At 33.2% G+C, this 11,685-nt stretch overlaps 1 protein-coding gene and 1 long non-coding RNA gene across 3 annotated transcripts; both read right to left on the bottom strand.

Annotated features, from left to right (window-relative positions):
• Window positions 1–1,784: 1,784 nt before the first annotated feature.
• Window positions 1,785–5,276, bottom strand: LOC129303107 (ribulose bisphosphate carboxylase/oxygenase activase 2, chloroplastic). Of its 2 annotated transcripts, none has more exons than XM_054942155.1 (7): window positions 5,117–5,276; window positions 4,675–5,000; window positions 4,473–4,578; window positions 4,275–4,360; window positions 3,367–3,839; window positions 2,961–3,279; window positions 1,785–2,064 (listed from the first exon to the last, which is right to left on the bottom strand). In XM_054942155.1, the coding sequence occupies exons 1-6, from the start codon at window positions 5,159–5,161 to the stop codon at window positions 2,993–2,995; spliced, it is 1,323 nt and encodes a 440-aa protein (XP_054798130.1). In that variant the 5' UTR covers window positions 5,162–5,276; the 3' UTR covers window positions 1,785–2,064; window positions 2,961–2,992. The 2 variants fall into 2 exon arrangements, with proteins under 2 accessions (XP_054798130.1, XP_054798129.1); XM_054942154.1 differs by having other exon boundaries at window positions 2,998–3,279.
• Window positions 5,277–7,045: 1,769 nt separating this feature from the next.
• LOC129300642 (uncharacterized) lies at window positions 7,046–8,452 on the bottom strand. Its single transcript, XR_008590804.1, has 3 exons — window positions 8,186–8,452; window positions 7,593–7,844; window positions 7,046–7,473 (listed from the first exon to the last, which is right to left on the bottom strand). It is a non-coding gene; the product is annotated as an uncharacterized LOC129300642 (long non-coding RNA).
• Between the last annotated feature and the right edge of the window lie 3,233 nt (window positions 8,453–11,685).

Genomic DNA, 11,685 nt, shown 5'->3' with positions numbered 1-11,685 from the left:
GAAGAGAGTTAAGACATAATTGATTCTAAAAGTCTCAAAAGAGGTTTAGATACCTGAAAGTAATAAAGAGAGATCTCAATAAGTCATGTCACACTTAGAAAAATGGAACTGAAAGTATAAAGTTGTCGACAATAATTTTGATGATAATATCGCATGATTAAATGAGGATATTTTATACAAATTTCTCATGAAAAGTAGACAAACAATGATTGGCCAAATAAAAAAAGACAAAGGAAAAGAGGAAATATGAGTAGAATTATATTAATTTTTAATATGTGAAAATCATGAACATGCAGTCTAAATATTTTAAATGTAAATGTTATTATAGGATAAATGAATATTTATGTGACAATAAAGATTTTCACAAATATCTAATGATGTTCAAGTGTATTATCTTGTGGTGAATTTTTGTATATATTATTAATCTAATAGTACATGAAATTGAAATATAATGCGTCTATTAAATATTATAGTTAGTATGTGTGTGTGAAATTAAAATATAATGCGTGCATTAAATATTATAATTAGTGTGTGTGCACGTGCGTCTATTAAATATTGCACGCGCGTGCGTGCATGTTAAAATAGTTCAAACATGTTTTAAAAAAAATGATAGATTTTGATCAAAAAAATTTGACAATAAAATTTTGATATCGAGTTTGGATTTAACTTATTGATTTAATATTTAATACCAATGATTATAAAATCATTATGCTATATTTATTTTGTCTATGAGACTATGCTAATTTGATTGGTCTTGAAGTACCATATATTTATTAATATTTATACATTTTCCTAATATTGTATATGATATAATTTTGTTAGCAAATTTAAATTCCTGGTGAACTAACAGATATTGAAAACGAGATATATTTTTAATATATGAGAAAATATATTTTTAATCATATGAGAAAAGCATTATATCCTGAAAATATATTTTTAATATATGATAATGCATTTAGTATGGTTTGATTAGGAGTAAGATCTACTTGAAAAAAATATTGACAGTCGCATTTGAGAAATTAATATATTATCTTGAAGTACAATAATTTAAAAGTGATGTTGTCATAAGAGGGAGTAAATGCATGTTGTACTTTTTTTTTTCTTAACCAAAGTTTTGTTCTATTGAGCTTTTCTTATAAGATTTTTAATGAGGCAGCATTAGATAACATACAAATAAATGATGTACTCTTTTTTTTTATTATATTTTTGTCTCACAGAGTTTTTCTTAAAGTTTTCAATGAGGTACATTCTTACATAATGGATATCCAAGAGGGAGCGTTATGAATATTAAATGTCATGTGAATGTCCATCTCCTTCACCCTTTCATCTATTCTCATGAAATCCCACCATTTGATGAGTGTTTATTACTCTTTGTTTTCTATTATTACTTGTGTAACCCTTGATATAAGTTTACGTTAGTAAAATAGGGCATGTTATTTGCATTGTAAAGAATGGAAAATGAATACAAGAGAGGTTATGCCTATTTCTATTGCCTCTATTCTTTCTCCTCCTCCTCCTCTTCTCATTTTCATTCTCTCTATATTTTATTCATAACAATTACTGATTTTTTTCCTATTTCTTTATTTTTTTAAAAAAAGTTTTATTCAATCATGTTTTTCAGGGTTAAATACAAACTTAAGTGAAGTTTCCTTAGCAGATGATTGTTAGAGTAGAGGAAAAAGAGAATCTTTCTAAAATAGATGGATCCTTTTTCGGAGAATTATATTGACTCACAAAAGCATATTCCATGGCATATGAAAACAATTCAAGAGCCGAGACATAGAGACGACAAAGAGAAAAGCATGATTTCAAACAGACATGGTTCACAATATTACACAAAAACCATGACGGATATTCATCCGAATTTGAAAAGATGAAATTAAAATATTATTTGATTAGATTGTCTCAAATATAAAATAGCATGTTCGTTTTGGCACCACGAGAATGCTTAGAATTGATACAAGCAGCTTCCGTCATCACTCCTGGCAGTTGGGTCAAAGTTTGCGGCATTTGGATCAGTACATCCTTCCGGAACAGGTATGTTTACTTGCTGTGCTGCTTGGCCTGGATAATAAAGACACAAGCTCAAATTTCAGACCATTTTTATCTCACCCGAACCATCTTTCTTAACTTTGATTTTATCCTAAAATCTCGGTCCTGTAAGTTAAGTGTACTTGATGAAATGCATGGGTCAAGTTCACTTCAATTTGAAACTCAGGAGTTGGCATGCAACACAAGCAATGTGCCACTCAACCCTACACAGTAATACAACACACACATAGGATGGGGCCCAACCCACCCAACAAGTGGGGCCCACTACCTCATATTGTGTGTGTGTGGTTTTTTTTTTTTTTTTTTGCAGCAAGTGCACACTGCTTCAGTATTTGACTATTTGTATTGTGGGGGTGTAAATCAGTCAAAGTTCAAGCATCAAATATTTAGCTTAGCTAAACTCAACTAGTTTTCAAAACCTGACTTGACCCGATTTATTAACCCAGTAAAGCTAGGAATTCAGGGTATCTATTGTCCTCTCTACTTCTACTAATACCCAAAATCTGAGCCCTTCATTAAAGGAAATTAGATAAAATTTCTCATCAATAGAGCATGATATGAATGGTTGAGATTTTAGGTATTAATTCGGTGGACAGCACTGAAAGCAGCAAACACTCCAAATCCAAAACGCTGATCCACTTATACTCAAATTGATCGTGTGTGTGTGTGTGTATATTATCCAAAAATCATGACCAGTACCACTTGTTGATTCCAATCCATATAAATATAATTTATAGACTCTACAAGTATTTTTTTTTTTGGTGCAAAATTGTTGATGAATGAAATCATGCATGTGACATATAACATGATCATCAAGTGATAACTTTAAATATGAGTATACATGAGAGAACTAATGAAAGGTGAGAAGGAAAAGTGAGAATAAAAAAAGAAGGAACAAATGGGCAAACCTCCCCATGAGGGCCAGCAGGAGGGAGGGGAGCTAACCGTAGAAAGTTCCTCTTGAAATAGAATCTTGGTTGGCGTCACCAAGTGCAGCCTCGCTCAGGTACTTATCAGCCAATTGGACTCTCTTCACGTTCTCTTGTTCTTGCACCAACATGTTTCCGTACTCCAACAGCTTCTCCACCGACATCTTCGGCTGCTCGAACGTCGGTGGCCCTTCCTTCGAGTTCACCAGCTTCTTCCCCACGTCCTCTACTCCTATCCCCGATATCCACTTCCTCACTTCGTCGTCATACACTCTTGCCCTCAAAGCTCCGAAGAAATCTGCACACACACACTCATATACATGGCGTCATGGGAATTAAGAGGATGTATTATGTGTGTGTGTGTGTGTGTGATAAACGCACGTACCGATGGATTGGCCTGGGAAGGTATCGACGAGCTTGACGATGTCCTCGTCGGCGACACCGTCGGTGCGGAAGATTCCCTTGCAGACACCGATGCGGTCTTCTCTGGTGGGGGCCCAGTAGAATTTCTCCATACGACCGTCACGGATGAGGGGGGCGTAGAGGGTGGAGAAGTCGTTACCGGTGACGATGATGGGGACACGTGGATTCTCTTCCTTGTTGTACATACCAGGGAGTTGCACGTTGGTTGGGTTGTCAGCGATGTTCATCAGAGTGGCGTTCACCATCTGGTTGTTCACTGTGTATTGGGTGGTTCCTCCCATACGACCAGCTCCGGCGTCCAGATCGTTGATGAACAGACAGCACATCTTTCCCTTCTTGATTATGTCTGCTGCTTCACGGTACCTTTGCCTGATCAGTTTTGCTGGCTCTCCTGCGTTCCCGCTCTCCAGCTCTCCGGCACTCATCATGATGGGGCTGTGTGTGTATAACATCAAAATCATGTCAAGTAACAGAGCGTGTATGTATGCGCGCGAGCGCATGTCATCAGAGCATAATTAAGACATATGACAGTGTGTGTTGGAAGAATCTGATACATATGAAGTGTTTGCTACATGTGTATGAATCTTCTCAAGGTGATCTATGGCTCTATGCTAAGGAACTATATATGTGTATAATATTGTTGCAAATGGAGTTGTCAATTGATGAATTCCCAAGTACTTGGGTCATCTTCGGTGAGGAATATAGGAATATGAAACACAACACTAGACACTGTAATATAATACGACCAAGTGTTAATTTAATATTTTAAGACTGGTACACATGGCATCTGAAAAGAGTGTCATAGGCCCTATGTGCAGCTCAGGCTCTGAAGAATTTTTTCACTAGTATAGTGTATGGTCAAGAACTTACTTGATTCCCATCTTGGCGAAGACAAGCTCACACTGGAAAGATTTTCCTTGACCTTTGCCTCCCCATATACCGAGGATGAGAGGAATCTGTGAGTAAATATAATGAAAAACACATGTATTAAGTGAATTTCTATACCCCAATTCAATAGGCAAATCATAGAAATCAGAAATATCATGTGTCTGGACTTTCTACGCGGACCTTGATGTTAGGCAGGGTCATGAAGTTCTTGGTGATGTGAACAACAAGCTTGTCCATGAAGGCAGGAGCAATGTAAAAGCCGTCCATGTTGTTGTCAAGGTTGTACCTGAGACATCATAAACACGACCAAATTCAGATGAGAAATTAAAGAAAATTGACTGTGTGATGATACTATAGAGTTTCCAAAGTAAAGTGTCCCCACTGGCGAAGACCGGCGCTGAGGTACTCGTAAGAGCTCATGACAGCATAGTGAGTTCCAGTTTGCATGGGAGCTTGGAACAGAGTGTCCACCATTCCCTTCCCTCTGGTGATGTCTTGCTGGTCATCTGACATGTCATAAGCAAGACCCTTCCATCTGTCCTTCTCTGTCTGCTGCTTCTCATCAATCTCTTTCTCTGCAGCAACAACCTTAAAGTTCCCAGATGAAACCTTGTAGGGAAGCCTTGAAGCCATGACCTTCTTCAAGCTCGTGCCCATGAAAGCTGAGCTCGGAACCGAAGCTCCAGCTCCAGACCCATTAATGCTCAGCTGCAAAAACACACCGTAGAGTTAGTTCTTACTCTCTCAATCAAATCTAAAGGACAGGATCTGATGAGACTACATAAACATGCGTATGATGAAATTAAGGTTGGAGAGGCACGTACTGGAGTTCTGTTGACTGCTCCGACAGTGGAGAGGGAGGCAGCCATGGCTGAAGTGTTTGTTTCTTGTGGTAAGAGAGAAGGCGAATGGACTGTTGTAGTTGGGAGGGAATGCAGAGCTAGGAGATGAGTACAGGGGAGAGAAGGACTTATAGTTGGGAGGTGTAAACGAGTGTACAAAAATGCATATCCAGGGGATTAGTGATAGAATCCTTAGCGTCCACACAATGAAGATTACCCTGAATGCCACGTGGCAGACAGACGGTGCATGGAAATTCTCACATCAACCTTGGGAGCTTGACCGTGAGGTTGTGTTTGCAGCTTTATCCTGCTCCACCAATCTGGAGGCGACTTTGTTACCACACAATTTCAGAGGAGCCATGAGAGCTTCTTATTAAACTATTGGTTACTGTTTTTTAGGCCAATATAATCAAAGCATTTGCTTGCTTGTGTTTTCTGCATAATTACAACGTCAAATTTCTTAGTGATAACTCATATTGCATGACATGCTAGCGCGTTATTATCTTAAAGAAGAAGACCAAATTTAGACATGTTTTTTTAATATATTTTGGGAAATTTTAAAAAGGAGGAGGGTTATTCTTGTAGCCTGATATACTGATAACATTGAAATTCTAATGCTAAATTATCCTTTTTTAATTAAGATCTTGCAAAAAGAAAGAATTTCACATTTAAAAATAAGTTAACACTGAAAAGTGTTAAAAAAATAAGGGATAAGTGAGACAAAAAAAAATCCACTAATTAGAAAATAACACATTAAATATTGATAAGATGAAGTACTATGTTTTTTTTACTAAAAATTAAAAATCGTTAAGAATAATTTATATTGAAAATAAAATGACAAAATTCTGCGGTAAAAGAAATAAAAAATGAAATATATTCAGCCAATGAATTAAAACAGGATATTAATGACTTTTAATAAAATAATGGTGTTTATTTTGATGTTATTATATTATTACTCCTCTAGCCGTTGATATAAGAAGAAATTACTTAATTCCGCACTTATTAAGAATTTTTTTTGATAATCCATTAAGAAATTTAATTATTATAACTTTGAAATTGTAAAAGAATATGTGACTTTCTGATTTTATCCTTATTTACCATTAATAATTAATAATTATAATAAATTTCTGTTGAGAAATTTAAATGATAATAAATAAATAAGAAATAAAATTAAAAAATATTAAAACTCTAACTTTATCTTATATTAACTATTAAAGATAAAAAAATTTAAATTCTATCTTATATTAAGTAATGGAATAGTATTATTATTTCCATTTTCTAATTTTAGTAATTCTTTTTCGCTGGTTCTATTTTTCTGATCCCGGTACTTTTTATCTGTAGCTGTCATCTACACAAATATCAGAGGGATCATTTACTTGGAGCTGGAGTATAATTACTTCCCCACAAATATAGTTTTCAAAAATTTCAAAAACATTATCTTTTCATTGAACAGAAATGAGAAAATCAGTGACTCAGATGGTTTCACGAAAGTGAGTTCATCCCCATCACTTCAGACCCTTGCGATGAAGACAACATTACATGCATTTTCTTCTGCACTCTCTCTCTCTCTGCCTCTAATCAACTCAGATTTCTTTATTCATCGAAATTTTCTGCTCAATTTCAGAAAGTCAAGGTTACCACAACTTTTGAGTTTCTTCATTCATTCTTTGGCCATAGGACACTGTCTCGAATATTCTGGATCCCACACTACAAATATGACATTTTGGAATTTTTCATGAGTTTGAATTTTCTCAGCCGCCCAAAAAAAGTTGATTTTTTTATTTCTTTTAAATGTGCATCACATATATTCTGTATTTATCCTCGTTCAGAATAAATATAAAGGAAAAAAAATTCAAAGCTCAAGTATTCCTTTCGTTTCCTAACTATTAACCCATACAACCCCCTCCCCCCCCCCCAAAAAAAAAAAAAAAAAAACTCTGTGTATATGTGTGGGTGCGCATGTTTATCTTCTTCTGGTAAATGTCTTTCTGTTATATTCCGACAGGCAAAATTTATTTCGATTGATTGAAATGGCCGTTGCTTGAGCCTCTTAATTACCTCCATGTCAATCATCAATCACTATATATAAGACTTGACCGAGGGTTTTTTTTCCCCCACTTTATTGGCTAATTAATGAGCCAATGAAACACAGAAACTCTCCACTTGCCGAAGACCAAGTTTAGGAAGCCAATCACCACACGTTATCTTCTCTAAATGTGCCACTCAGTCGAAATAATTGTTGGAGCGTATATGATTCATTGCCTTGGAGTTGAATGCCCTTTTGTCGGAGACCACATGCGCACGTATAATTGTGTGTGTTCTATATATGCTCAAGTCTGCTGGATTTTTTTTTTTTTTTTAATAAAACAAGAGCAAGCAGAAAGCTTGAGAAATAACACGAGGACAACTACGTATAAGTGAAAAGAAATCAAGATCAGGTGGACGTAAGTCAACCAACCTCTCGTGTGCCAAAAAGCTTTCTAAGTATTGAAGTGTCACCATAGGCACCAGGAGACGTCCAGGCGTATCATGAAAACTGTTCTTAGCCATTACATCATTGCACTTTATGTTCTCTTGTCTTGTGAAAGACTTCAACCTCCCGTTCTCCATAGAGCAGCTCACAAATGTCAACAAGTAAGGCTTTGAGGGGATGGATGCCCAACAAATCTCTTCGAATCAGGTTTACAGTGTCCAAGGAATCTGAAAAAATCTGTATCTTAGTCAAGCCGAGAAACCTGGACTGTCAAGTCTGCTGGATGTTGTGGAAGAACAAATGCAACAAAATATTTATTCCAGAGCGATACATAGATACTGATCTATGTGGTATTCCTCCCTCTCCAGATCATAATCGGGGACATGAAGCTTGAGAATTTAAAAACCACTGGATTTCACCTGAACTCGACCGTGTGAGACTTGACATTAACAGATCAATCAATAATGCTAGACATGCTTCTTGCAGTGGGTTAATAAGAGACAATGAAGGGAGATGGAGATTTGACTTTGCAAAGAAATTTGACTATATATGTCGATCACGAGGGTGAAGCTTATTACCATTTACGAGGGGTTACAACTTTAATCTGTTAGCCCATGAGTTCAAAACGATTAAATAGCTATGCACCGATTCCATCGGAACTATCCAATCATGACGCACCAACCATCCGGGCTGCAACATTGTTCAAGACAGGTGCACCTTTTGATGCGAGATTGGGAGATTTCCCGTGAGCTTGTGTATGCAGTGGCAAACCTACATTGGAGGGTCACTTTTGCAAAAATTACATGCAAGACGTAAAATTTACCTTTTTTGACCCCATTAAATTCCAATTTTAATATGTTGTCATTTTACCGCCACTAACTTAGGGTTTTGGATCTGCCACCGTGTGTTTGTATAGAGCAGCTAACACCTTAATTTAAAAAAAAAAAAACAAAAGTTAAAGTATAATTTTGCCCGTAATTAAAGTATTTTTAAAGAAGTAATGTTACCCTTAAATTATTCATCATAGTAATGTTGCCCCTACATTAATTAAATTGGAGTAATATTGCCCTCTCTATTTAAATATTTGTTAATTGTAGTTAGTAGGACTCACTTTTCATAAGTTAAGGTATAATTTTTTTCCTAAACTAACAAATTTTCTAAACTAATTAAATCCGAGCAACGTTGTCCCTGTCATCTAAAAATCATAAATGTCCATTAACCAACGAAAGATAATAAAAATTATTTTTTATACCAGTGTCATTCCATTTACATCCCTTTTAACGTCTAATTTTATGTAAAAACATTTATCTATATCATGATATTCCCTACCAACATTCCAACGAGTTATGAACTATACATTGAGAAGAAGTTCAATGTTTGTACTAATTTTCTTTAGTGACAAATATGACAATAGTTGAAGTATAAATTTACAATGACAACATTATAAGAAGAGCTCTTGATCCAATAGAAAGCATATAAATAACATTTCTAGGTTAAAAAAGCAGCTTCTTATTGTTTTGAATAGATTAGCCTACAAAATTAATTATCATAAATAAATATACTCTCTTATATGCATTATAAAAAAAAAGTCTATTCATAGACCATCATAAAGTGGTTATTCAAAAACTAATTCAGCAACTGAAATGTCACAATCTAATTGAAATCCTAACCTGATTCAGTATTAATTAGAGAGATGGTAATGAAAAGTGCATCCCATTAGCTATAATTAACAGATGTTCCTGATTTTTAAACAACAAGAGCAACATTATTCCTTTGAGAATAGTTTAGGTACACCATGAAAAGTGAGTCCCACTTGCTACACTAGCAAATGTTTTAACAGCAATGGCAACTTTGCTCCGATTTAATTAATTTAGGAGTAATATTACTATGATGAATAGCATAACAGCAAGATTGCTCATCAAAAAATATTTAAAGATAAAATCACACCATAACTCAAAAAGAATGTCTTTTCAAGGATAAAATTGTCCTCTATGACCCAAGACATGTATTAACAAAAATCTGATTTTTTCAATTTCTCTAAATACAATCATGCATAAGCTTGGCCAATAAAAATAAAGACCAGGCATAATTAATTTAAAATAAACATACAAATAATAAAATAAGTGAGCAAGAAATACTTAATTGGTTGATAGCTACTTTGAGGGAGCTACTAACCTCAAAGGGAATTCGAATCATCATCAACATAAAATCAAATCCATACTTTCAGGAGCAATGAATAGTATAGCTTACTTTAAATTGCATGCAATACATTAAAAAATGTCCAAGTTTTGAAATATCATGCTCCCTCCATACTACAATATAGAGCATCTTCCAAGAGTCTTATTTAATTCAAAATATAAGGTATTATTATATTAGGTAGTTTTTATAATTATTTTTTCATTTATTCATTACTCTTTTTTGAAAAAATATACATTAAAATTTCTATTGTCATTATTATGTCACTTTGCGCATAGATTCTTTTTAAAAAAAGGGTCAAAAAAACTAATAGCGTATTTAATGAGAGTGTAATTAAAAAAAATGTAATTTTTAATAAATTAATAGTTTATCTATTGATTTTAACCATGAAATAGTTAACAATATCCTATATTTTGGTCCAGATAAAGTATATCTTTCTTTAAACTATAATGAGATGTTTTGATGTATGTTTGGCATTATTTTAAGTATGATTTTTTCAATATAATTGAATATATATATGGAAATTTTAAATTTTATGAATTTTAATTAAGATTCTAGTCTTATATTTATATGTGTTTGTTTTATAAAGCGTCTTCATTATGAAGGCATGTATAATTAATTAGCAAGGAGATGGTGAAAAATAACAAGAACATATAAGAAAAAAATGAGAAAATTTAGGTACTTAACTTGGGAAAATAACAATTAAGAACTCATAAGACTATTAATTATAACTTAGGACTAAATTATTGAAATCACATTAATGAACCATGATCCTTATTTGAAATTAAAAATATCTATGAGTTTACAAAATTGCCCTTAAGTAAATGTAAAAAACAATTAATTAAATCTCACTTGAAAAAAAAAGACACTACTAAAATTACTTCTATAAATTGGGACTATTATTAATTTGATAATTTCAGTTACAAAAACCAGGATGCACACTTAGGAATAAATTTAACAATAGTCACAACGTATAATAATAATTTCAGTAGTCTCAACTCATAATACTTGAGATAATAATTTTTTCAATTGAGATTAATACTAGTTCCAACCCATGATAGTAATTTTAATAATTTTTTTCTTAAATTTTTAAGTGATTTACCTATATATTGACAAACATAAAAATTCACAAATAATTGATTTCATATTTAGAAGTAATTGGTAAATTTTCAAGAAACTATTATATATTCACAAGTGCTTTTTGCAAATTTCACAAGTGAATTTTAATTTTATATTGAGAAATAATTAATTTCCAAGTGTGGATCCTATTTTTTCTAATTAAGATTAACAATAATCCAAACTTACAATAATAATTTTAGTGGCATCTTTTTTTTTATTTTTTAAGTGATACTCGAGGATAATTTTGTAAATTTATATATGTTTTTAATTTCAAATAAAGATTATGGTCTATTATTGAGATTTTAATATTTTAAAATTTTTAATTGTAATTACTGGTCTTGTGAGGTCCTTGATTTTCGTTTTCCCTAATCTGAAATACTTCATGCACGCACGTTTCTTAATTCTGATCAAATTAGTACAAGTAAATTTTATTTTTTTAAAAAAATATAATTAATTAAAGTTACTTTTTTAAAAAATAATGGACAATTTATTAAAAATCGCTGATCCATTACCAATTACCAACAAAGACTCATTTCTAAATTAGATTAGGCCACAAAACAAAAACAAACAACAAAAAGTAAACATAAAAACATAAATAAAAAAAATGGAGCTTAGAGACAAACTCAAGTTCCCAACTAATCAAACAAATTCACTGTCATCTTGATAATATAGAGATCCTTAACCCAACAATATAGCAACTACATGAACAGATAGCTAGTTTTGTGGTTTGGTGCCCAAAAAGCATAGATAAGAGAACCAAAGG

The sequence above is a fragment of the Prosopis cineraria genome, unplaced genomic scaffold (assembly GCF_029017545.1).
Source record: "Prosopis cineraria cultivar Desert tree isolate PC_DT_omini unplaced genomic scaffold, ASM2901754v1 PC2, whole genome shotgun sequence".
NCBI lineage: Eukaryota > Viridiplantae > Streptophyta > Magnoliopsida > Fabales > Fabaceae > Prosopis > Prosopis cineraria.
This window is presented reverse-complemented; position numbering and strand designations above follow the sequence as displayed.